Raw genomic sequence first — 27707 nt, forward strand, 5'->3', positions numbered from 1 at the left:
TCATGAGTGCCCACAGGAGCCTGGCTGTCCCACTTTCAAGACATTTGCTGCTCCAGCCATCCTGACACCAGTATTCTGGGTGAGCTAGAAAATGGGGAAAAGAGAAAGGATTGAGCGCTGATGGAAGAGTAAATGCTGCCCTCTGCCTCTCCCGGAGCTGATGTTACAGCTGGGCAGGGGAAGCCTGTCTCTGTTTACATGCATTCACACCCTAAGGCATCACATAGGCAACTCTCCCACCAGAAGCACAATGAAGTTCATGCAGTTTTCTCCATTTTTCACAGCTGGCCTCAAGTATATTGCAGGCTGGAGGCAGCACCTGTGGTGTGTGGAGTGGAGTGGAGTGGAGGTGTTTTGTGTTAAGGGGTCCAGTTTGCAGGGAGCTGAACTCAAGCAACTAAAAGTCCCTTACTAACTATCCTTATTGAGGACAATTTTGAGAAACATTCCCTGCAGAAAAAAGCATCTCCTTAACCATGGCTACAGAGGTTGGAGAGAATTTCTGTTCCTTACTGGGGTCCTCAAGACTTATGTGGACCTTCCTCTTTTGCTGCTCTTTACTAACCATTCTGGGTCACACACATCTTGACACCACACACACACACACACCCCAATCGCTCAGCCCCACTCACACAAATGTCTTATCTGAGGAAGTGCTCAGGGAAGTGGAGGACTGAATTAACTTTTGCTTAATCCAGTAAATGCTAAATAAGGAACAGGTCAAAACAGAGACCCCTGCAATAAAGGCAACCAACCCAACAGCCTCTCCGTTTCCACCCGCCGGGGCTGTGCACGAAGGTGTTTTGCAGTATGACAACAAGAGTACGGTTATTCCCCAGTGCTGAGGGGACGCTGCTCTGCTTCCCATCACCGCACTCAGTGTCAGTGCCTACCTCTGCCGCAGGCTGGAGTCGTCCTGGGGTTCTGGGGTGTGCAGGAGGCAGCGAGATGGCAGGGCTGTTCCCCGGCCAGGCTCTGGGTCTGGCTGGGATGGGATTAGCTGGCAAAGCTCTTTGGGGTGGCCGGGGCCTAGAAATATCCTATGCAAGAAAGAAATAGTTTTGAATTCTCAGCCTGGACAGACGCCAAGCCTGAAAACAGAGATAATATTTGCATTCACTTAGTTGGCCTGAACTCCTGGGTATGCCCATAGGTCCTTTGGACCTCTTGTTTCTTCTTCTTTTTTTGTAGGTCTGAGACAGCATGATGAAAAACAACAGAAACCTTACAGACTGGGTAGGAGTCCCCATCACAACTCAGCCCGAGACAAAGGACTGAAGGAACACAGGTAAAACCATGCTTGCAAAGAGCTATCCCTCTCCCAAGCAAAGAGCTGGCGGCTGCCACCATGGCTTATTGTATTATGCAGGTGATTAGTGGTTTTCGACATGTACGAGTTTTTCACCTTTCAAGTTTCATGAAGACCGGATGGCCTTAGGCTGCTGGGCGGCTGGCTTCAGAGGAGGGACAACCAAACAGGGTAACAGGGTTACTTTGCTCTGCCTCCTAAACAGAGCTGCGGGCTGAATGCATGTCATATTCTGGCTACTAGAGGATCCAGAAGTTTTAAGCCTTGAATTTTGCAAGTAATAGGGAAACTATGTTCCAGAGCCTTTTAATTAGCCACATTATTGATGCACTGAAGGCTAGAAGCAAGTTTTACACACATATACTCACTATATGATTGCCCATACAATGCCTGTAAACCCTATATACATGTATATACGTGTGCCCATACAAACACATACAGCCCTGCACCCACCTACAGTTATTGCTTTGTTTGTGCACACAGCTGTCCCTAATAGGATACTCTGAGCATTATGTTTTCCATTCCTCTGATGAATTTCAGTATAAGGCATGCCCCTGGGGAGAAGTTACCCACACAAGAACTAACTGCCTGTTGTTGCTTAGTCTCTGTGCTGTCGTTGGCTTACAGGTGTTGATTTAATAAACACAGCTGCACTCACAACTTGGAGGGCACCCAAACCCCTTACAGTCTCCTTAGACTATGTATAAATGCGATGCTCAATGGCTGCATCAGCCGATGCTTGGGGATCTATTGCCCTCCAAGGACCTTGCCCTGTGACTGCAGGAAGGACAAGGCAGACTAAATTCCACCGACCGTCAGGTCCAAAGAGCTCCTGTAGAAACAGCAAGAGAGCACATCTGGCAGATACTGCAAACATCTAGGAAGGTCATTGACACTAGCAAACAGTGAAATTCATTATTTCCCCTGTACTTTCTACATCTTGTGGCTCTCCTCCAACCCAGAAATGGCAAGGTTTCTTCTGGAAATCCTAGGAAAAGTGTTCCATCCAGTAAGTCTGAGATAAAGAGACTGGATGCATTGGGGAGGGAACAAAATGGAGATTGTGAGGAACTCGTCAACAACCAGCTGGGAAGGATACCTATTCCTTATTGACTACAGTCAGTTTCCTGCTTTTGTTTTAGTTTTCTTTAAAAAAAAGCTGTTCATGGGAACAATGGAGCTAGAAACAAATCCCATTCACTAAAATAGTTTAGGTTTGTTTTCCTCTATATCCTTCAGAGAGAGACTGCCTGGGAGCCAGCCTCCTGCTATCCTCTGTAACTGAGCCCTTTGCTTCTTTGCTGGCCCTAATCTAATATAGCGGGTAGGGAAATATTTTGGTAAAATGGGTTTAAGTCAGTCTGAGTGATTTGCCATCTTTTCCATGAGAATATGGGTTCTGTACTAAGCTTAGAACAAAATTGCCAGCAAAAGAAGTAGATCAATACCCTTTCCTTATAACCCTCAAAATAACCTCATGCCTAGGATGCTCATATAAGATAGAGTCAGTCTGGGTTAGGTCTAATATTTCCTATGAACATGCTAAAGGTCCCATTTCTGCTCCACATCAAAATCTACCTGAGGCTCCTGAGGCTTTAGTCCAGGAATGGCCAAATGCAAGACAGCTGGGGAATCATCCCAAGGAATGGAGATCCAGTTCTCAGTACTGAACTTCAGACTTACCACTTACTGGTAATCTCAGAAGGGCTCGTTTCCAGGAGGTAAAATACAAGCATATGGTAAGAGGAGCTATGCTAGGCTTGGTCAGGGAAAAATCTGTACAGTCCTTTCATTCCTGGCAAGTCATCTATTTGATTTGCAGCTAAAAAATATTTAGATGACTTTGGTAAAGTGAATGCTGCTTTGCGATCCAAGCTACCTGACTTCAGGTCCAGGTCAGAGGTATTGGGGGACCTGAATTAAGAGTAATTGTACGTGCTAGCGTCCAGCACGGTCATTGTCAGCTACACTGCCGAGCGAGAAGGACCACCGGTGATTGTCCTGTGGCGAGATGGAGCACGCACTAGTGAGCATGGTAACTCTTACACTTCTACTAGGGTTAAAGAGGCTTCACCAGCCTCACTCAGAACAAATGTCCCATCAAATCGCATCTGCAGGACAGCAGCATGACTCTGTACCTGAGAGACAGAGGGTTTGGGAGCAGGAGGAGCTGGCCTGCTTGGGGGTGTCCGTCGGGGAACGTCCCTTGCAGGTATCGGCTGTGCTGGCCCAGCGGGCTGCCCCACACCGCAGCTGTAGCCCGTGGAGCAGGCGGATGGCTGCTGCGTGTTTATTCGGAGCCCTGGAGCTGGCTGGGGAGGAGGTTTTGATGGGATTTCAGGGAAGCCAGTCACCTGTGGAGAAGACCCACAAATCCCTGGAGTTAGGTATTTCCACTTCAAACCACCCTTTTAATCTCTGCTACACTTCTGAGGATCTACATGAAGTCTATGAGCCGCATAGTGGGAAATATTGCCTGCAACACCAGTATGTGTTGTGTATGTCTAGTAGGTGTTGATTAGATAGTCGGAGACAATTTGGGATCATGAGGCAAAAATGAGAACCAAGAGAACAGAGTAACTTAGGCATTAGCATTGTAAGTGATGCCTGCAAATAAACCCAGGGTTTGCAATTTCTACAGTTTTGAGAGGGTGATGTGACAGAAGAGGATCTATCAGGAGAGACAAGCGGCCATACAGGCCTGGTCAAATCCCAGCTCCTGCCTTTAAGGAAATCACTAGAAATTGATACTACATTCAGCCCCCACTGACTTTCAGCCATGGGTGATGTCAGTCTATTTTTCCCATCCTTTGACAAAACCACTCCCTAATTGCAGTGTGAGAGGGAACCACATCCCACATGTTAGGGCAGCTGCATCTCTCCCCAGGGAGGTGGAAGGTGACCTTGCTCCTACCTTCCTCTGCTCCTGAGGGGTTTTCAACTTGAAGGCAGGGTTTGCATGCCCGTTTTCAGAGGTGTCACTAACAATGAGAGAAAAAAAGAATAAGTGTTATTTCCTTGATATGTTTTCTCCTTTTTCTTTGCTGTATTTTCCATTATATTTTAACTGAAGTAAAAAAATGAGCAGCTGACTATACCAACAGACCCATTTAGTTATATTCCTCATAGCCTTTGCAATTTCTCTTCTGTCCTGACACTGAAAGAGGAGGGATGCAAGCAGACAAGGCACAGCACTGACAATTTACCTGAACTGCGGGGTCTTCTTTAGAGAACAGATGGTAAATTTATTCCAGCGTTTCAGATAACAGAATAAAAGTATGATTCCAATGACAATGGGAGCCATGACTGCGAGAGTTATCACGATCACTGAAGGGCCTGAGGGCAAGAAAATAGAGTTAGTTAAATGGAAAACTCTCTGTTCCCAATTTAAGGCAAGTCCTTCTGAAGTGCCACCATAGCAGAGTTGGTCCCACTCACCTTCAGGCATGGGGGGACCACTGTCCAAGCTTCCTCCCCTCCCCTGCTTGTTGCAAAACGGGGGGGCCCACCCCTGGTCGCAGTGGCAATTCTTGTTGTTATTGCAGACCTGGAGCAGGAAGACTCAGAGATTTTAGTGCCAGCTACTGAAGAATCTGCAAGCTAAAAAAATTAAGCCCTTGCTGGATGAAGCACCACAGAAGAAACTCTTATTGGCATAAATAGGGAGTTAAGTGCCTAGAAACATTTTCTTTTCAGGGAGTGAAAGTATCTTTTATTTCCTCAGAAATTCTCCCTTTCTCTAAAACACAAGGGTTCTTCAGCTGAAGTGCCACTAACCTGGATTCAGGAATAAAGCAGCATTTAGAAATGCCTTTCTCTTGTTCTTATCTCTAAACTGAGTCTTCCCTTCCATCCAGTGAAGAGTTCTTATTGTTTGGGTTTATTGCTGGGCCCATTGCTGTTTGTTTTATCATCTAGGCAGACCCCGGAGGGGGAGCTGATCCCTTTGATCAGGGATGTCCTGTGCTAATTGTAGCGTTTAATTTGATTCTGCGAATAGCTGACAATGGCTTCCTACAGCTTCGTGGATCACAAGAAATGAAGCAGACTGGGAATGAAAGAGTAGGGTGAGTCCCTCTTCTTGTTGGGTACATCATGGGGCCTCCCAAACTGCTCAGGGAGGCATACACTGCTGCATGTTGCTGTATTTATCACTCCTCTCCATTGCCCAACTGGACCATGGGGATGGAGAGATGCTGATGTTTTGTGCCAGAAACATCAGTAAAAAGTATAAAACTTCTTACCCGCCTTTTCTTTCCATCCCCTGGGGGCACAGCAGAGCACAGTTTGGGATAAACTCTTCTAAACATGACTTTTTACTAAGTTTTTTCCCCTCAGTAAGTCTAATTTTTTTTTAATTCAGTCTAAACTGGGCCCACAAGACTTTTCTGTAAGATTGCCCCTTCTTTGTTTTCATTCATTGTAATTCATATCCCTCTTGTAGACCTCCTTAAATCCTATGTCAAAGGGACATTCACGGACCAGAAAATGCATCAAACATGAAAGGAATGTGCAAATTAATAATCAAGAAGCTGAAGTTTGGAGCAAACCTAAGCGTGGTATCAGAACTGAGCTGAACAACCATCCACAGATGAATGGCAGCCCATCCTGCTTCAGTATGAAATAGAGAAGAAAAAAAAGACACCTACTCCATGCCCATGGCACTTCTTGCTACAGCTTTCAGAATCAAAGATGATGGATGTGTTCTGGCAACGTCCCTCAAAGCAAACCTGCAGAGAAAGGATACAAAAACGCAGTGTCAGCTCTTTGGGTTATGTACCATATTACTGCCTTGTGTTATTTTGTGACTTGCAGGGTCACAGACACCTCGGCAATACAAGTAATACCCTGGGCAGAACAACAGGCCATGAAGTTAACGGGCTTTCCAAGCAAATATTTAATCACTACCCTAAATCCCAGCTAATGCACATCAGAAAGAGGAGTGGAAGCTCAGAAGTTGATAGCCTGGCCATGCCCATGTGGCAAGTTTCTGACAGAGCTCTCAAGGGTCTTGATTTCTAATTGTCTATCTCCCTTCTAGGCAAGACAACCTCAACCAACTAGCAAATCCCAAACTTAGCACTGGCCCTGAACTTCACCTGGCAAAGACTTAAGGTGTGGCCTTTGGTGTGTATTCTTACATTGCTTCTCAGAAGCCTCTAAGAAATTATTTTTCTAACAAACAGAAAAATCCCCTAGAAAGGCATTAGACCTAAGAAATGAATGGCTTGACAAGCACAAAGCGCTTTCCAGATGGAAAAGTGCTACCCCAAACCTCCCCCACACCATTACAGGCAGGATTCTACCTACATGATGGCTCCCACATTTTGTTCCTGTCAACACCAAGCCAGGATCCAGCAACTCCTTTTCTTCACTCTCGGATCTGTACACATGGGTCCCTCGGCACTTCAGCTGTGTCCTCTGCATGCGGATAGTTGTGTCTATGGCCACCGCGTTGGACTGCAGGGGTTTGGAAGCAGAGCTCTGGCACTGGATCTTCCCACATTTAGCGTCTCTGATTTCAAAGGAAAGGCTAAAGTGATTATTTCTGGCTTGCTGAATGTTTTGGAGGCATCAGCTCTACACGTAAATTAAAGCAGCAACGCTGAGTCATTGATCAATGGCAAAAGAGTAAGCACCTCCCAAGAGCTACCCCAAGCAACAGTGTCTGATGGATACTGATGGTACCATTTCACTGTCCCCATGGGTAGGCCAGTCTCAACAAAATCATAGATAAGACTAAGAAGTTTTTGTCTCAGTTAAAAAGCTACATTTAACTTACGGATTTGAAAATCCCCTCTTTTATTGCTTTAAAAAAATAACAACTAGATGTTTTAAAATGCAAAAGGCAAGGCAAATAGTAAACTTAAATCTTCAGTCATAAGGGCTTTAAGTCCGACAAGGTTGCAGCTGGTTTCCCAGGAGGCAGAGGGAGGGAGTGAAACCAAAGCATGGATCAGTTTTATCTACTGGCCCATAATATTATAATATATAAAAACATCTTCTCTAATGAGCAACTCTTGGCCACCACTCTGCTTTCTACCTCATCTCACACTTCCTGTAGTTGCCGTAGATGTCCTTCCCACAGTTCCCATAGATGTCTCCAGCAGCATTAACCTTCTCGAAGCATGCGTCTGGTGCTGGCCTTGCTCCTGCATGGAAGAGACTCACGTGGCTGATTCCTGTGGAGCCTGGCAGCCCATCTCACCCCATGCAAACCACTGAGTTGTTTTTCTGGGATGATTTGAGCATGGGAAATTTTTGCTGCATCCTCCAAGTGAGCAAGACAGGAGAAAAGGCTCTTCAGACTTTGCCACTGATAACAGGTATGGAAGGTACTAATGCCTTACAGAGTGAGTAATAGCAGGATGCCACATCAAAGAACAACTTATTTCGCTGCAAGTAGTGTCCTTACCAGGCCCCCACAGCTGCAAACACTGGTCTTCATATGTGAGACACATGCCACTGTAGCAATAGGCCTTTCCTCCATCGCAGGAAGCCCCATCGATTTGGTAAGAGTTGGGGGGGCAAAATGGTGACTCGCCAGTGCAGTATTCTGGGAGGTCACAGAGACCTGAGCTTTCCCTGCAGAGAGTTCCCGGAGACATCAGCTAAAAAGATACAAAGGGAAAAAAACTGAATTATTGCTTGGCTCTGTTGTGGTTTCATGTCTGCACAATGTCTCCCTGTAGATAAAAAAAAATCTCGCATGTGTCTCTTCATCTACCTTGTCTTAGGTTTTTTGAGGTCAACAGTGGTCCAAATGACTCTGTAACTTTATTAACTGGGTGAGCTGTGTAGAATCAAATTAACGACTGGGTCCCTTCCCTAGGCAGCGATGAGATCACACACAGAAAATAAGGCTGCCAGATTTCAAGGGGACACTGATCCATCTCCCTCTACCCTAGGGTAGGATCCGATTTACCTAAACCCTTTCTGACAGATGCTTGTGTAATTTATTCTCAAAACCCTCCCTGTTTGGGAAGTTTGTTTCAGTGTTTGCCTGCCATTTCTGCTGGAGACGTTTTCCTAATGCATAACTTATGTCTCCCTTGTTTACAAGTTTACCCAGTTCATTCTTGTCGTGTCCACAATGGACATGGAGAACATGAGGGCATACACAGTTACATCTAGGAGGTTTTTCCAAGTCTCTTGCGAAAGAAGTGAGTCCAGGTGGATTCCTGGAAAATTGTTTTCCACATGCTGAGGATGGGTCAGTAAGAGTATGCAGTCAATGTACAAACACAAAAATGAATTTAAGAGAAATGTTTGCCTATGCTCATTTTTGAGTTAATTTGTTGTCAAAGCTTGAGATCTTTGGCTCCAAAATCAGAAACACATTTTAACCAGCCTCTATAAGGAAAGCTGAGATTTAAAATTATAGTAGTCACACGTATACAATCCTCTTTCCAACCTTTTTTTCAGCAAGCACATGGGCTAAATTCAACTGCATCCCAGAAAAGAGGGTTCAGAGCAAAGACAGCATCCAGCCCAATCCCCAAAGGAAGGGTTTGCTCCAAGAGCTCTGTCTAGATTTCTTCTAGAGCCAAAGGAGAAAAATATTCATCCTGATTCATCCCATCCCCAAGTGTTTAAGAGAGGCAGCATGACTTCATTCCAGCAGCATTCACAGCTAATCTTCGGTTATCACAGGAGTCAATTAAATCAGTCACCTGGAAGAAAGGACTCCACTAGTTTTATTGCAGTTGTAGCTGTTGTACCTAAAAATCAGACCATGTTGCTTGCAGGTGAGGAGCTGAACTCCACGACTGGCTGGTGTTTGCTACCCTTCCCCTCTATTTTTCAGCTTCACACTTCTACCACCGTTATTCCCTCTCCTGGCTTAGGAAAACCCAGAGATCGCACCTTACACTGATGACAGCAGCTGCCATGGGCACATTTGGCACCCAGCTTCAGGGAGCAGGTGCTGGCGTCGCAGCAGGGGTTATTGCATTCCTGGAAGACAGCGAGATGCAGCAGAGTTTACAAGGCAGATGTTCAAGACAAGAGCGTGCCCGAGCATCAAACTGTGAGGCTGACGCTAATCTGTTCTCGTACGTGATGAATTACATGCAAAGTAACAGCCTTGCTTCCACAATATGTTCAAGATACCCTGCATTACAGTACTGCATAACTGCATCCTCTGTTGGGCTGATGGGATACTATAGGTTGTGCTCATTACATCTGGTGAGGCTGGGCTGCTGGTTCCCACTTCGTTTTGGCTTATTAGTCAAAGTACAGATTTGGAGAAGTGAGATGCTGTGCTAAGAGAACCCCCATCCTTATCAGGAATGGAGCCATACATAAAGTGAATTTATATATGAATTTATATATAACTGCAACATCTAAGATCACTTTTTCTTTTCTTTTTTAAATGAAGTTTTCAGCACCTCTGTTCAGCCATGGATTATACCATCCCTGAGTTCTGGGATGCATTGTACTACACACTGTGAATTTAGTTAGACATGATACTTTACAACCTTGATTTACATTGCATATATATTTACATGCAGGGAAGGTATGCACATCTCCTGCCCAAAGAAAAGCTGTTTACGTATCACATAACTGTATTTGCAAAATACGGAATAAAATCCTTGTGTCCCACTAAACCCCAAATGGTTGGATCTGAACAGTTGTTACCTCCACCTCTCCACAGTCACACTCCTCCCCTTCTTCCAAGTAGCCATTTCCACATTTCTTTCCACCATACATTTTTTTGGTATCCGGCATATTGGAGAGACACATCCCTCCACCAGACCGCAGATACTTCTCCAGCTCTTTTCTATTGCACTGGTCGAACACCTTGGGGAATGGGTGCCTGAATATGGACAGTGTAGGAAAACATCCAGACAGATCTGGGCAATGGTTTAGAGAATCAAAAATGAGCACATGCAAATCCTGACAAGTGTTGAAGGACACAGGTCTCTCTCTGAATTTGTCTATGAAATTGTGCTAAAGTGGATCGTGATTTTGTGTGCCTGTTCAAAATCAGATCCATCTGGATTACATTTGAAGATAAGGTGAGATTGCACTGCAAGGCTGTCTAGTAATATAATGACCTTAAAAAATAAACTTTATTGAAACAAAATACATTGAGTTAGATTTGACTTTGATAGCTGACAAGTATGACTGTCCTTACCTGCTCTAAACTGAAGCTGTGGCTTATTCCTAGCTGCTTGAACAAGCCTCAGAATCCAGCACTCAGACTGTGAATAACTGCTTGTGAATCTAATTTCTAAAAATAATATTTCCTTTTTCCTATCTACTGCCTCATTGCAAAGGATGTGAATATTTTCTGTTACATGAATTATTAATTTCTGTTGCTACAATGCCAGAACCTATGAACTCTATATACGACGGTGCGTGTCTGCGTTCATGTAGCGTGTTCTACTTGCATGCCACTGTGTTTTCACTTCTCACCTAAATGTTTTTCTTTATTTGGAGGAAATTATTCATGTAAAAGAAGATAGCTATGGAGAAAATTCTGTTAAAACCTGCTAAACCCCAAAGAGGAAACAGGGAATGTCACTTTAAGTGACTGGGTTCGTCCGGTGCTTTTACGTGACTGAAATATAGAAGCTGCTGTAGTTCCTCATCCAAAATGAGCTCTGGAATCCCAGTGGGATCCTTGTGGGTTTCCAGAGTCACTCCCGCTTCCCCTTTCTCTCAAAGTCAGCTACTTCTTCCCTTTTAAACACAGACTTTCTGTGGCTCACTGGAACCAAGCAGTATTCTTATGACGACATGCAGTTGGATCGGTTTTCATGTCTTCTGATTTAGAAATATAAACGTATCACTGTGCCTTTTAATAAAAATCAGTTCTTTCCTGAGCCAATCCTTTTTTCTCTCGTTACCACATTATAACACACATTAGCTTTTGCACGAGATGCTTTAGAAACCCTATCAACTATCTACGCATCTCGTGTGCAACACAGAAACAAAACCCACATAAACCTCTACATGGCATGGCCACACATGTTCTGGTCACCCCTCGTTTCTCTGTACTTGCTGGCAATAGGCAGTCCAGGTTTTGCAGAAGGATGTGTGCGTATATGCATTGAACTTGCTTTGGGGTAATGGATCATTTGGTCGGAAACAGCAGGAAGCACAAACTCAGAGACAACGGATTAGAGAGGTCCTGAGGCAGTCTCTCAGGAGAGAAGATAGGAAAATTCTCCTTTTTACCAGATAGTTTAGAGCTCCACTTCTAAATGATGCCAGGTGCCTACATTACCTAAGGCCAGCCTCAGGCAGGAATAAGTTCATTGGGAATCTAGCAAATTGCTACTGGTACTTGAGCCAGGGTTTGCCCAGCAGTATTTTCTCTATAAACACACTGGCTCCAACAGGCAGCAACAGACCCACCCTCTGTCTGCATTTCTAGCTCTTACTCCACCAAGGCTCTTGTAATGAAGCCCTTTGCATTTCTCCATGAGACTCTGCAAGATGAACTCACCCAGTTGCAGAAGCCATGATGCAACCTCCATCTTCTGCAGGGGTAGTACAGCAGCCAGCTGAATCATGATTCATGCCTAAATTGTGTCCCATCTCATGGGCAATGGTAGCAGCAACACCAATTGCGCTATCAGAGTGATCCTGTGCAAGGTCAAAGAGACACGTCAGCATTTTACCTGTGCCTGTCCTGTGCATCTCTGAGTCAATGGGGTAAGTGGCACTTCTCATTACTACATGTAGAAAACATCTACTGAAATATTCCTGCCTATAAGCAGGTGAGCTACAGGTCTTCACAGGAAATATTTTCTTCCTGGGATTTAGGAGGCATCTATCCTATGTATTCACTGGTGGCAAGAAACATCGTATTACGTATTAGCAATTACTTACCATGTTGACTCCTCCTGACTGGAAATCAGAGCACATGGCCATGACGGGAGCCAAGCCTACTGTGGTACCTTGGAAGGGCACACCCCTAAAACCAACCCAGAAAGACCATGAAATGGCACTGAGGCACTTGAGAAGGCAAGGCAGAGAAATGCATCCTGCAGTCCACAGCTTTATACATTTACATAGTTGCAGATGAATACACTTTCTTTAGTAGTATGTTCAAGTACAGGACATTATAGAAGAGCTACAAAGCCTTAAGACTTATTTTTCTTGGACTGCTACTTTGGTTTATGGGCCAACCAGCCAATCCTATTTTATATAACGGTCTGGTGACAAAACGTGCTCCCGCTGAGCTTTGCAACAAGCACAGAAAAGACTATTTCTGGATCCTTAATTGGGTAGTGTCTGTGGATACTTAATTTACCTTAAGCCTGATATTTGCCAGCTCAGGATTTGGGGACTTGACAGAGTATGAGATACAATACCTTTGAGGTGCAGCCGTGCTCGGCTCCTGCCTGGCGAGCCAGAATTCTGCACCGTCCCTGCCAGCATGTCTGAAATGGGAGCCCTGGAACTTGTGCTCAGGACATGACCGGGTGAAGATGAAATACAGTAATGTTAAAGGGAAAAAAAAAACCCAAACCAAAAAACAATCAAACAAAAAAAGGGAAAAGGCATTGTATCTCTGCATTTCAGTCCTACAGGTTTCTCCTCTGACTCACCACTATTACTGGTGGATGAATTACCATGGAAGAGGTAAGGAGGTCTAAGAGTTGCTGCAAATTTTTCTTCCAATAACATCTGCATTGCCGGCCATAGCTGCTGGTCCTAATGAGATCAGTAGGATGAGCGACAGACCATCAGCCAGCTCCCAGCACCGTGTCCCCTGCATCTCAGTGGGATGACTTAGGAATGAATGCCTTCCCCAAAGGGCTTAGCTCCCTTCTGCAGGTCTTGCTTATGGTTCAGATTTTCTTGAAATTGTACATGTAGCTGTGACAGATCACATGCAGTTGCTTGTGATACACACACACAATAAAGCTGATGCACTTTGACGCTTGTGTATTGAGACTGCTGCATAGCCTGGGAACTCCACTTTTCCTAACATGGTTGTGCTCTGGCTGCCAGAGCTTAATGCTGGCTTAGCAGCCTCTACATAAATCTGCCACGCTGAATCTTAGAATGATATAGTCTTACAGACTGATTTCCCACCCACTCAACCCACTTGTCAGAAACAGGTTATTTCAGGAGAAATATGCTTACGTGATTAGTTGTGCGTTATCGTGTTTTCTTTGCACCCGCTCCTTGCTACTCCAGGCCAGAAAGGACTTCAGGGTGGAGTAGGGATTCTCAGTTACATCGCATTTATTCCAGTTACTCCAGATCTCCAGCCCCACCAAGGCAATGCGGATATTCAGTGATCTGTAAAACTAAGATACATGAAGGAAAAGAGATGACAAAATGAGCACCACTGATTTATTTTATTGTGCTTTAAATCTTGATTATAAACCCTGCTAAATGTTACTACAGACACACATGCACATCTCAGCTCTGCAGAGAGAAACATGCACCACTCGCAAACCTAAACTCGATTGAACTAGAGACACTGAATTTTCATTTTTAAATGAATGACAAAGAGGTAATCCAGAGCAACAAAAACTGGAGACTGGCATTATGTTTATCTTTCGATACGTTAAAACTGCTGAAAAGATGAAGGAAGTAATCTGCTGCCCACATCAAGTACAAACTAGACAAGTCTTTGTGGGTGGCACGGCAAAGGGAGTAGTGGAATGATTTTAATGGGAGAAGGGGAGTATGAAGGGAGTAGAACTGAAAAATAGTGAAGTTTACTTCAGCAGCACTGGGTACCACTGCAAGGATGACCTCTGAAGGCTCCTTCCAGCTCTACTCAACAAGATTTCTACAATTTCAAATAGTCCCTTGTCAAAAAACATTATTTAGGCAACATAGTTAATATGGAGATGTATTAAAACATAAGAGATGCTCATGCTGGCTCCAAGGTAAGAAATGGAAGTTCCCCCACCCCATCCCTGATGTCCAACAACAGAATTGTTTGACAGATACGCTCCACTCCCCAAGTCACTGGGGAGAATTGCCAAAATATTATTCTCTCTCCCAAGAAGGCAGTTGTCCTCTGTCGCAATTAATTGTCATAATCCACAATTTGGGCTTTGCTTTCCTCATTTCATGCACACCTAATCTCACCTTATCTACATAATTAGCAGCCTCCACTAATTTAAGCCTTGTTGCTTCAATGTTGAAGTGATGCTTCTGAAACTGAACAAAATGAACATGTCAGGCAGCACAAAGGTGACTAGGAAGAGCTGAAATATGTTAAAACAAGTCACATTACTCTGGGAGTAAGAAGGTAACTATGAAGTGAAGCTCGAAAGCCTTCCTTCACTGTACATCTGAGTATAAGCCCCCACATATATGTATATTCAGAATTCATCCCTGGCATCCCACTGCAGTGATGTTACTCAAGCAGCAGTAGTAACACAGTCGAGCAACCCAAACTTGTCAGAGCCCCGAGAACCAGGGGCTGACAAAGAACTGACAAATGCAACAGGTAAAACATATGGTAACATGCCTTCATGTCTGAGGTCAAGGCTGCCATAGCACTTACCGTATCTCACTTGTCCAATGAATTTGCCTATTTAAACTACCTGGCAATTAACAAGTTAATTTTAGTAAAGTGATTCAAGGAATGTAAGTTGCAAAATGTTTAGATTTTTTTTAACAGATGACACTACCTGGGACTTAACAATGACACTGCAAGGGTGTCTGCCTCAGCTTGTCTAATCAAATGGTGAACAATATATGGCAGTTTCTGGGTATAACATGTTTTCTTATGGTTTCCCTGGTATCCTGCTGCCTAACAGAGAAACCAGAAGAGGTTCTACCTCATTAGTTTTGTTCAGAATAAATTATAGCTCAGAGCACTATGTGGCTTTTCCTGTTGGAGTTTCAAGTTGTAAATTATGAATAGGACCAGCCTGACTCCCATCTGTGGTGAAGACTAAATGATCAGCAAAACACTGCATAGTTTGCACTGTCAGTAAGTACGTCTGGCGTGCTGTCCAGGCTGGGGATGAGGGAGGCATTGCTGAGTTCACTGGGTCTCTTCCAGCCCTATTCTATGATCTGGAGCCTTAAAAATGTCTATTTATGTATCTGCTACCAGCTCAGAGCAGAGGATAGTCATGGTTATCTTCTCTAGAGATTAAGCGTACTGCAGAGTCAGAAGAACATTGTTCCTCTAAACCCACAAGTCACCCTAGGCTGAAGGCAGTCTCTCCCATCAACAACTAGGGCCAACCACTGGTACCTTGGGAGGTCAGAACTGACCTCCAGCCTTAGTCCTTCATCCGAAGCACAACCTGCATCTCTCCCCTGGCCAACAGTGGCTGACAGCAGTGGCAGAGGGGTCATGGCTGCTAGGACAAAAGTGACCAAGACACAGCTCTCCCTGTCTGCTGGTCAGGGTAGGACCATTGGGATAGCAAAAGGAAACTTGTTGACCTCCAGCCGCCCTCCCTGCCCCAGGAGATGCAGCAGGTGGGATGCTGGCTCTGGGCCTGGTGCTCATTTGGTATAAACATGATTCCATTTCTTACCTCTGCATAATCAGCCACAAGCAGAAGCTCCACATACTTCGTAGCCTGCAGAGTCTCCCGTTTCACCTGCAGCAGCAGCAACACAGGTTGTTTCCCCAATATCCCCCAAGAAACTTCGTAGAACTTTTCACTGGCCATTCACCCCACCCCATCACACACAGGGATCTCCAGATGTGATCGATTTATAGCAACCAAGTCTCACAAGTCAGTTTAGCTACAGCAAGTGCCCATGTGCCTGTCCTCATCCCATCCATTTGTTCATGTATTGGATGATACACAAATCTGTGCAGGAACAGGTACAGCCCAGATCCCTCCCTATGGTCCCCAACACTCATTTATTTCCGTGCTGGAGGCTGTATTTGGCAACCAGCTTGCTACAAACCCTCTTAAGTATTCTTCTTCATTTCACTTTCTGAGCTATGCTCCTGGAGAACAGCAGGCTCCTCAGGCTTGGAACAGGTAGGAAATTTGGAGCATCGCTCATGGACCTGGTTTGAGCCCTGCTCACCCTCTGGCGAGGTGGTTTCATCCCAGTTGTGAAGTCGTTGAGCCAGTCTTCGGCTGCATCCCCAGTGCCCTGGTAGCCACAGGTTCCTTTCTGCAATTTCAGGCCGTCCAGCCTGTAAATCAGGTGCTGGTTTGGGCTGTCAGGAGCTGGCTCTAAGATATAGCTGGAATTGCTGCTCAATATAATCAGTCCTCTGTTGAAACAGGAAGCAGTAAGAGGGAAAGTTAATTACTATCACAGCAACTGGAGACAAACACTTCTGCTGCTGCTGAGTTCCCATCTGACCCTGGCAAGACACTTATCCTTACCAGGCCATTCAGTTTATTAATAAAAAGGATGGGAATATTTTGAGTTCAGAGGGGGGAATCCCTAAGCTTGTATATATGAAATTCTATTCAGTGTGCCTCAGACATTCAATTAAGGGGCTATTGGAGCATGTGCTGCAACAACACTAACCTAAGAAGTACAGATTTTTTTTAAAGTACAGTTTTTTCTTTAGGGGCAGTGGAAGATTTTCAACTAATTGAAGAAATTTGTCTTTAACAGAATTGACCTGAAAAATGTGAAGACTTTGTTTGTCAACAGAAAATAACCACATTTCTCTCTGGAACTTGCACATAGCCATATGATTCCGGTTTTCTCAATGAGCATGCTACAGCCAGGAGAGCTGGAAATCTGCGTTTGAAGCCCACTAGAAGGTGTGTGGCTTGACAGGCAGCACACCTCCCTGTGAAGGCTCAGAGTGAAAACAGCCAGGTGTGCTTAGCTCCTGTGCCTTCCCAGCAATTAGAAAACGATGTCGACGAGTTGCCAGCTCACGCTGACAGCTCAGGGGTGCAGGTACCCTACTGCATGTGCACCCCCAGACATCTCTATCTCCTCTGCAGCTGGAAGGCAAAGCCTAGGAAAACACAGGCTGACAGAAGCAAGGCACACCTATGGCTACTTTTGCTTTTGGATTATTTATTGCAAGCCACAGGTGGCTGCACTGTCCTGTTTACCTCGCTAGGCTCTTTGGCCTGTGCTACATTCACTTAAGATATCTCAGGTTTGCTTTGGCACGGGCTGTTTCCTGGCTGGAGCCGGTCCCACCAGCACAGCTTCCAATCGGTGCTGCAGAGCAGATGACCACTAACATCAATAAAGCCCATGTGGTGTTTTGGAAACAAACCTTGAGCTGGTGTAAATGAATGCAGCTCCTTGGTCACAATGAGCCATTTCATTTACTCCTGCTGAGGATACAGACCATCTTTTCCTGCCAAAGACTCCGTTAGTACCAAAGCAAAGGTTTTAAATGCGTAACACACACAACCCCGGCACCACCCAGGGAGAAAGCAGAGAGTGGGGCTCACAACCCAGGAGGAAGTTCAGAGTTGAAGACTTGGCCTTAAAATACACACAAAAACTTGCCAGTTGTGAGAGACTGGGAGAAGGACCTGGTTTCTGCATTAGTGTAGAGTGTTGGGCTGAGATGTGGCAAGTCTTGTCCCTGTCCCAGATGCAGCCCTGAGTCACTAACAAGAGAGTCTTTTGCTCCAGTGGACCCTTGAGTTAAACTCACTCGTTGCACAAGTCCACGTTGCCATCACAAAGGGAGAAGGAGTCTAGGACCTGGCTAGGAGGCCATAGTTACTAATGATACCCAAATTTCTGCATTTCCCCAGACACGCTCCATTTTATGCCCACGACTCTTGGCTGGGTAGGATTTGAGAACAGGTTCTATCTGCCCAGAAAGAAATACGGCAACCAGGGTGCTGAGGAGCAGAGCTCGCGAAGCAGCACGCTGAGGGGCTGAGCAGGGGCATTCCTACAGCTCCAGCATCACCAGGCACTTACCGCAGCCCTTGGCACGTGCTGAGCGTGACACTGGAGTGCTCCCAGCCCCTCACAACCCCGTGGTAAAAGCAGTCGTCCTGGAAGGCAGAGGGGAGCAGGGTTGGCAATGCGGTTTTGAGATGGATGCATGCTATATTTAGGTATCACTGAATCCCATGCAAGTACTGCTAATACTCCAGTAACTGTTCTCTTTCCACAGCATTTGGCAGTTGACTATCGTAACTAAATCTCTGCAAGTCTGCATCAAAATTTGGCCTTTCAGCTGCCATGCGTGGCCTGTGCGAGTGCATCAAACGGCTCCTTGCTGCCGGCAAAAATTAAGAGTTTTGAATCCCCAAGGAAGCAAGTCAAATGGCTGCAGCATTAAGGCCAATCCAAAGCTTTCTGCCTGTAACAGGAGCTGCCTATCGATGGCAGCTGGCCCTGGGTCAGGCCCCAAGGACGTGCCTTCATCCCCAGAGAGGGGGATGCTATGAGCAGCGGGGACGTCCCTGTCTGGGCACTCCTGGCAAGACAAAGGCAGCCTCTGGCAGGGACAAGGAGGCTTTGGGGCAGGAACACCGACATATTCATCGCATCCCTTCCCCTCGCCCTGGGGCAGCATCAGTAAAGATGATCTCATGGAGTTTTTATCTCTTATTTTTGCATTGCAACCAATGCACATCTTTGTGCCGCTGCAGCAGAGAGTCAGCCAAGGCCTGCGTGAGATCAGTAATTTATGGGATTTTTACTGAACAAGAGCCAGCTTACACAGGCTGGTTTTCCCAAAGGCTGGGAATGTCCCCAGCATGAAGTACCCAGTGGCAAAACTAAAAGCAAGAGGATGAGCAGCAGGAGGAATAAATGATTCCCCAGCACCCAGAGAGAAGGGAGCAGTGCTGGCGGCTGACCTTGGCTCTTATAACAGAGCTTGGGCAAAACAGTAAGATGTTTTTAACATTTTGGTGGGGATGGAGATACTTTGTCATTGGAACTCCTGCTCTGAACCTGTGGAACAGAAAGCTGGACTGCCATCCCCTTCAGCTTAAAGCTGTGGGGACCTGTGGCCTCAAAGGAAGGCTCTGGAGAAAGAAGCTCACCCGCTTCTCTGGGCGCCCTGCCTGGTCTCCCCTGCATGCCGCGGGAGGGAAAATGCTCTCTGCACTCACCGTGTGGGTCAGAGAGACGGTCTGGGTTTGTCCGCTCTGGCTGTAATGAGTTTCAGTGTAGCCTGGTGCAAAGAGGCTCCTGCAGACACAGTGGATGGGGTGAAAGAAAATTTAAAAAAAAAAAAAGACAGTAAGAGCTTTCTTTAGACCTGGATTTCTGCTTCCTAAGTGTGCTAGAAAAATCACCTAGATCCAGCTTTTTCTGAAGTCAGCATAAATACTCCTATTGCTGTGAACCACCATTGTGGACTTGGGGCAGTCGCTGTTTGCTACCTGTAGTGCAAAACCAACTGTGACACACAGAAAGGGCAGACAGGAGACGTGTATATGTGGGACATCAGCTGTGCTGCATCTCTGCACTCTGCTCTGGACCAGCGCTTTCTGCCTGTGAGGCACTTGTTAACAGGTTATCCCCAGGGAGGGGGCAGCTTATGGCTTCCTGGTGGCACAGGAGCCATCTGAGCTGCTGCAGGATCGCTGCCGCAGGCTGTGTGTGCTTCCCTGGGCCAAGCGTGCTGTGATGGTGGAGGGTCAGAAGGTAGCAGTAGCTTGCTCCAGCATGAGGCTGCAAGAAACAAATGTTTCATCAACAGATTGCATTAACTCACAGGAAATCGCCTTGAGCAACGTGCTCTGGCAGGTATCTGGTCTGTGTAAGACTGTCATCTCCAGAGTAAACAGTAACCCAGTCTGCATCTGCCCAGTGCTACTAAAGCCAGAATTAGACACCAGCCCATGGATTTCCAGTAGCTGAGGCTTGCACAGCCTACTTGTTTCACTCCCAAACAAGCACGCTTATGTTTTCTTCCTGCTCCTTTATTCTTGGAAAGCATTTGCTATGAATAGCTATTTTATCTCTCCTCCAGCATCGACCATAAAACTTCTCAGTACTTTGACTCCCACCCAGCCCCATGGTGCTGCCGCCCAGCCCCAGTGCTGAGCTGGGCCATGCTGAGCACCAGAGCTGGGCACACCAGGTTTCAGGGCAATGGATGATGCCACACAACACATGCTGTGTACACATCCCTTCCTACCTGCAGACTCAGGCTCTAGCCCCTTCTAGGGTGGATTAAGGAGCTGAGAGGTCTGCCTGAATTTTAGAGATACTTATGGAGCTGCTGAGTCGCATGCATCACCTGGCTGAGCGGTGCGATCTTAAGACTTTCAAGCCTCTCTCCACCAGTTGATTTCTATCTTACATTACAGGTTTCCTATGAAAAGCCTAGCTTCTTTATCCTGAGCTTGGAAGAGTCCTGTTTTGAAGACCCTTCCCTGCCTTACCGCAGGAGAGCCTTGGGGCTCTTGCAGCACTACTAAGAAGGGCACTCACAGTGCATTGCACAATGTGGAGTGGGGAAGGCAGTGAGGAAAGAGAAAAAACAACAGGACATCTTGCAACACCCTTGGGCTGCTATCTCACTTTGAGCCTGTGAAAGTTCATTCCCAGCCCAGCTCACTTCCTCAGCTAGCATCAAGCTTTCCACCAAACTGTAAATAAATAGAAAAGCAGCCTTCTTTCCGCCTCAGAGTGGACCAGAGTTATCAGCCAGTCTTGTCCCTCTTCTCCATGTGTACCAGTTGTTGGATAAACAGGAGAGATTAGACACACATACCCCAAAACCTTATCTGCCATCATTTCAGGACAGCATCACTGCCAGGCTGAACAGCTGATTCCAGGGAAGCTCAGCCCTGCAAAGCACTGCTAGGCCTGCTTCACTGTTTCCAGAAGACAGAGCTCACCTCCTTGCTGGAGAAGGAAAGCCTGGACAAAACAGCACGATTTGATCCTTTCTTCTCTCTTACATTATATGTCTCAGTGACTACCTCTCCAGCAGCTCGAGATGAAGCTGCAAAAGTTTGGATGAAAAAGAACATCATTTGAAGGCTTCTGAGATCTAGTCAGGCAGCTGGCAGATTGTTAGCACACATCATCTTCCTAAAAGGCAGCATGGAGTCCCTCATTAGAGGAGTTATCAGCATGAAGAATTGATGAAATCAGAGGAGAAGCTGGTTTTGGATGGGAGCACTCTCCTTTCTTAAAACTTGATCACAGCTGCAGCCACGTGGGGCTGTTTGAGGCCAGGGTAAGCTACACACAAGCGCTCAGGATGTTCTAGAAAAGGCCTCACACCTTTCTAACAGTGACCAGCTTTCGTCAACATCAGTTGTTCCCCAAGATTCAGCTCAGCATCCAGCTCAGGGTGGAATAGCCTATTCTTGGCAGGATTTATTCCCCAGAAAGCCTTGGGAGCCGGGTTAAATACAAGTGAGGAAGCCAAATGAAGGAAGAGTGGCTCGGTGCCATAATGTACAGATGGCTTGAGACTGTTTCTGCTGATGACCGACGTGGAGTGATCTTGGTCCCGCTCCAGCCTGTCAATGATATCATTGTTTGAAACAAAACCCTCCTCCCCATGCCGCTGTGCTGCTCCCTGGAAGGGCCCTGCCCTGCAGAGCTGACATTATAGGGCAGCATGGCTCTGTTTTGCCACATTGAGACACCGTGCCAGGAGGGTCACCTACTTCACCCATGAGCCGATGGTATTCGACGGGAGAGGCAGGCCAAGGGTGTGGGGCAAAACCCAGCTTTCTTGTTGGGTAGCTGCCCCTGTGGCACTTGGGGATGGTGCAAGAGCGTGGCCTCCAGCTCATCCGGCCACCGCAGAGAAGCAGCTGCAGGGAGAGGGGCTGCACGGCACACCCAAACGCTCCCAAAAACAGCAGAAGGAAAGCTGGGGCCTTTTTCACATGACCATGTTCATTTGAGGGAGTGCACATTTTCCAGGTGCTCTGGAGAACCTCACCCCTATTTTCCTCATAAATGGGAGCAGTTTTCTCTCACCTATGAAGCATCACTTGTTAGCACAAGGGGCTCAGAGCCCTCCATCCCAGGGGACAACCATGAACGTGCTCGGCTGCACCAGTGGGAGATCACCCACAGGCTCTGAGAGGGCCCTGACAGCATGCTGGTGCTCTTGCTAATTGGAGCAAGAAGGATTTTTTTATAATTTGGTCCCATTAGCAAGTTTGTTTGGGTTCATTTTACAGAGGGGCTAGTCTGCATGGACAGCTGCCAATTTTAAAACACCCATGAATATCTAGGAGACAGACATATTTTTTATTTCCTCCCAAAAAACCAAAAGCTAAATGGTCCATGAAGCTCTCGTGAGAAACATCAATTCTTAATTTTTCAGTTGTGGGACCAAGGAAAGTGAAGCCTGCAATCTCGACTCTTGCCCTGTCCCTTTCCTCAAATCACAATAAATCTGTCTAGCCAGGCTGCCAACATCTGGGGGTGGAGGGAATTGATTCTCCCAAGAAAGTTTAGACTTTCCATCTACAATTTGTGGCCCCACTCCATTGCCTCTCAACAAGATCCAAGTAGGGTAAGAAGGGGAATTTGACCTCTTAGCTCCCAGTCACTTAAATGTTCCTTAAAGTCAGAATTTATTATCAAAACCTGAGGTGACCCCATCTTGAACACCACTAAAACATGATCCATGACAGCACAAGCAGGCAGGCCTGTTTTTCGTATCCACCACTAGTGGGAAATGGGAGATTTCGTCTCTCTCTGGAATCCTCCAGCCAAAAGCTGGCACTTCATAAAATCAATTAAATCAACAATTTTTTTCTTGGTGAGTTTCATCCAGATGAAGCCTGGAGCTCCTAAGCTCCCTTCCTCCAGAGCCTTTGCTGATGTGTCTGAGAACATGTTTATTGTGTGAATAGCAGCAGTTTGGAAGGAAAAAGTAGCTTCCCAGCAATTGAAGTGGAACTAAACCACCTATTTGTAAGGCCTGGGAAAATATCACAGGCTAAAGACTCTCCATCTCCTCTGCCATCCAAATCATCTATGACATTCACTGTATAAATCACACTACAGGACCCAAGCAAAATTTGTCTCTTGTCACATAACCCCTTGGCTTACTAACAGGAACCATAAAAGTTGCCTGGAGAGGAAAAAGGAAATAAAATAAATGGGAATCTGACTGATAATAAGTCAGGCAGCAACAGATTTAAAGGGCTCCATTTCCTCATCTCTTCCTCTCTGCCCCACACAGAAAAATCACTGAATATCCCAAGGGAATCAGGAGGCTGAAAAGCAGCTATGGCTTTCCAGGTGCCAACCCTGTTTTTCTGATGACTCCAAGAGACAGTAGAGCAGGATAAACTCAATTTCCGCCCTTTACATAACTCTTACTCCCTCCCCATGCAGGAAGCCCATTAGACACTAGTGATGGATAGCCCACCAGTGGAATAATCTCATGTATCCTTCCTGCTCAGAGGCGGGCAGCAACCTCCCATCTTCCTCACTCAGTTGGTAGAAGAGGCCCTGGAAATTAGCAAAAGCAGGAAACGGTGAAATACAAGTGACATACAGATCTCTTATCACACCGCTGAGAGCATCGAATGGGGCTGGAGTGCTCATTGCCTACCCAGGTGGGGCCAGAAGAGACTGGAAGCGATACTGCTCCCTATCAGACTCAGTTGCCCAAAAAATAACTGTCTGAATTGCTCCTGAGGTCAGGCCAGATGAGCTTTGGACTTGCTTTGCAGTGGCCTCAGCCAGTTACTGCACACCTCCACATGGCCTCTGCCTCCACGTGCCCCACACCATCACGGCTGCTGTGGGCAGGCAGCAGCCAAAACACACAGCTAAAACACAGCTGTGCCCCACACTGCCCACGGGATTCACCTGCAAGCAGGGACATCCCCTGGAGAAGACTCCACTACCCTGTACAGCTGAGAGGGCCTTTCCCAAGACTTGTCTCCCCATGAGAGACATAACGAGGAAGAGAAGAGGGAGGAAATTCTTATTGATACTTTTTCTGCATTCAGGTGAGAAGACAAATTCCATGCAGGTTTCTCTTGTGCAAATACGAGCTCTCCTCTTCACTAGAGGGAAAAGGCTCACACCAGACAGTGCTACCCTACACGTTCAGAGCGTCTCAGCATCCCCTCCCTGCTTGGCTCAAAGCTGTTTTTTATTAACAAATGCAAATGCCTTTTTAAAAAGTCACTTTTCATCCAAGGTTTGCAACTCAGATTCTTCCGTTCCTAAGCTCCAGCCAAATTTAAAGCTGCTTTATAGGCATCTCTCCATATATTTGTTGTTTGTCCAGCTTTGAGCTTTCCAATCCTGCAGCTGCAGGACATAGTTTTGAGTCATTTTAAACAAGTCTGAGTTGTTTAGGGGATATAATTTTGTTGTTATTCAGAAATGTTAACTAGTGTTGTCAACTCTGCTCAGAACTACAGCAGGGCTCCACCTTCTTATCAACCCCCTGAACAGGAAATAATGCAATATTATGTTAACTGCTAATGCAATAATTGTATTCATAGATATATGAAGCCCAAACTCAGATGAGTGCTGAGCTTATTACAAAATACAGTTGTGCACAGTTCTGAAGAAAGATATGCAATAACTTCTGTGTTTCACTTCTGTGGGTGAACACAATGTCCTTTTAATATGGCATATGAAATCATAGGCTTGGTGTGAACATTTCTTCCACACAGTGGAAACTGCACATTTCTTTCAAAGCTAGTGCATCCCTACCAAAACCGTACAGATTATGACTCTTTTCCCCCCTCTCCCCTTTCAAAGCAAGCTCATATTCTCATCAGCTTTGTCTCTCCATCAGTAAACCACTGAATGTGTAACAAGGCTGCCTAATCCGCCAAGAACATCGCTTAGAACAGCTTCACTAGCTTAGCATATCTCCTTTCTAGCTTTAGGAACCATTGGTTAAATCATATCCCAACCAGGCCCAAATTATGCCAATCGTTTCATGCTTTGTTTTGAGTGGTGGGAGTCTTGGATGTGGATATGAAAGTAAAACGGGAGCCAGGTGGGTGTGTTTGCACCCCTGTGCTGAGCCCAGGGAGAGAGGGGGAGCAGAGCACCAACCTCGGCAGCAAAGCTGGTTTCCAGAGGGTCCTCTGGGCTGGAGCAATTAAATAACCCAGAACTCTGAGGCTTGTTTAAATTTGAAAAGCCCCAAGTACCTTCCATAAAGTTGCAGTTCTGTTGCACCCGCTTTCATGTGAACTCGAAACCAGAAGCAGCCAGGTTTCAGACAGCTTTGAAGGGACACTTCCCACTTGTGGGATTTCACCTTCTCTCCCACTATCTGGAGGCCCAACAAACCCTTCAGAGAAGTCCCTGATGCTCCAACTACTCAGTACCCTAAACCTCAGCTACAGCCTCAGGCTCCATGATAAGATAAGCAATAGATCCTGGGTGCTGTGGAGCAATCTCAGGCTGGGAACCTGAGGAACCAGGCTGGACTCTGCCTTGCTGCATGCTTTGCCAAGGAGAAGCAGTTTGCCTCTACTTAGAAGTGCTCTGTGGACGCTGATAATTACAGCATCCACAGGGCTCCCAGGGACTTTGTGTTTTTGTTTGCTTCATCCTTTCCTTTAATTTGAGTGTCTCTAAACTACTTGTGCGCCTTCACAAGTCTCTGAGAAGTGGTGGCTCTCCAGAGCCTCTCATCTAATCAAGTTCAGACTTGCATTTTGGCATTGTACCATCACCTTTCTTGAACAAGAACTTGAGGCCTGGCAAGATTCCCATGTGAAGCACTGCTATCTACAAATCACTTTCATTTTCCACAGAAGATAAAAATAAAAAACTCCAAACCACTTGCTGTATTTCATCAGCCCTAGTAAGGTGATTCATCCCACAGTAAAAGTGTGTGCAAACGCTTAGCCTGTGTGTATACATCTCAACGAATGAAAATGCATTTCAGGAAATAAACACAATAGAAACCTTCTATTATTATAATTCTGTTTACTAACACCAGCAATGAGTTTGTCTGCACTGGAAATAGCAGAGCACCATTCCCGCAAGGCACCTGCAGGTTAAGCCATCATGCTCAGAGCACAAATGGATTAATTCAGTAAGGATCCTTGCTCTTGCCTGTTTCTACTGTGCCAGAAATAAATTCACCTTTGCATAGCGATTGCAGAATACGCTAGACCTGACAGTCCTTCCACCAGGAAGGAGACCCCCAGCAGCATTAGCAGTTACGTTGCTTCCAGGTTCAGTTCAGAGACTTGCATGGCTGACCACTGCAGTCAGCAACAGCTATTTTTCCTGCATTAGACAGGACTGAGTTAGCAGTGCTTGTGGTGCCTAGTCTCTTCTACCCCTTCTCTATTTTCTCAGCTGAGAGATGGCAAAACACACAGAATTTATAATTCTTTCTGTTTAGTTCTACACAGGTGCATGACTGCCTGGGAAACGTGTCCAGCTTTTGCAGCACTGAAACTCCCAGTAGCTTATGTGGCCTATTATGGAAAACACCTTGTAGGATGCACTCACCTTTCATCAACCATTAGATTTCAGTCTTTGCTGCAGACAATGCCAAGAAAAAAATCTGAATTTCCTCCAAAATGCCCTGAACATCATTTAGGTTTATGCACTGCCATCAGAACTAATAAGATCTTCTGACACTTCACTCTTTCAGGAGGAAAGCTGAGCCCCCAAGCTCTGTGGTTGGGATGTCCATACAATACCTTTAAAATATAACCAGGGTCAGTATTCCAACGTTATTATTCCTACTGATTCTAGTAGACAAATATTTGGTTGCATTTCCATAGATAAATCTTCAGACCCGTTTAAAAATAAATAAAACACCAACAGTGCAAGTGGACTGCTTAGCAAAGACAAGGTTCTTGCAGCTAAATTTCCAGCTGCTGTTCCACCACTGGAAACTAATGTACTCACCAGGCAGAGAGCCTCTGGAGCAGCGTCCAGACCACAATCCTTCTACCTACCTTAATCGCCTGCAGCTTCAGCGGAATTCAATATACATCACACCCTATGATATCACACAGCATTGCTGTATCATGCCTAAGAGAAGGCTGCATTTCAGTTAATGCAAAAGCATTTTTTCAGTCTACTGTAGCATGCAGGGCACTAATGGAATTTAAACTGTCAGATCATTTCTCCTAGGAAACAGAGCAGGACCTCTTCAGATCACAGCAATGAAATCCTCATTAGACTCACACTGCTTCTAAACCATTGAGCCATTTGGTAAATAGTGAACTTCATATCAGCAACATCTTCTAGTTAATGTAGTAAGAATTACGGTGCAAAAATAAGTTTACACACTGAGGGCCAGGTCACTGTCTTTCTGCTGACAAAGCTCCGTTACAGTCAGCGCTGCTTGGCTGATTAACATCAGCGGGGAATCAGACCTGGAATAACCTTGAAATCCAGAAAAGGACTTCCTCGTCCTGTCTTTATCAAAACCCTGTTGAAGTCAGCAGAGGTTTTCCTGTTGACTTCACTGTAATCCTTATTCATTATTTTAGCAAGACCACAATGCAAGGCACAAGCACACTTACCTATTTTTCTCCAATTCCAAGATGAGCTCCTGGCCTTCTGCCTTTACCTTAACTTCAGCTCTGAATGGATG

The 27707-nt window shown here is 45.8% G+C and overlaps 1 protein-coding gene across 1 annotated transcript; it reads right to left on the minus strand.

Annotated features, from left to right (window-relative positions):
• ADAM19 (ADAM metallopeptidase domain 19) lies at positions 1-27707 on the minus strand (the record flags this gene model as incomplete). The annotated part of the gene is made up of 21 exons (XM_009708644.1): positions 1-75; positions 894-1040; positions 3448-3663; positions 4224-4290; positions 4516-4645; positions 4748-4856; positions 5959-6039; positions 6620-6824; positions 7353-7461; positions 7725-7920; positions 9176-9265; positions 9950-10127; positions 11766-11905; positions 12152-12236; positions 13415-13581; positions 14378-14449; positions 15790-15855; positions 16298-16490; positions 18134-18210; positions 19282-19360; positions 27637-27707. Coding segments are annotated over 21 exons (2553 nt in total), but the record flags the coding sequence as incomplete, so codon positions are not given.

This window comes from Cariama cristata, unplaced genomic scaffold (genome assembly GCF_000690535.1).
Source record: "Cariama cristata isolate BGI_N322 unplaced genomic scaffold, ASM69053v1 scaffold43099, whole genome shotgun sequence".
Classification (NCBI taxonomy): domain Eukaryota; kingdom Metazoa; phylum Chordata; class Aves; order Cariamiformes; family Cariamidae; genus Cariama; species Cariama cristata.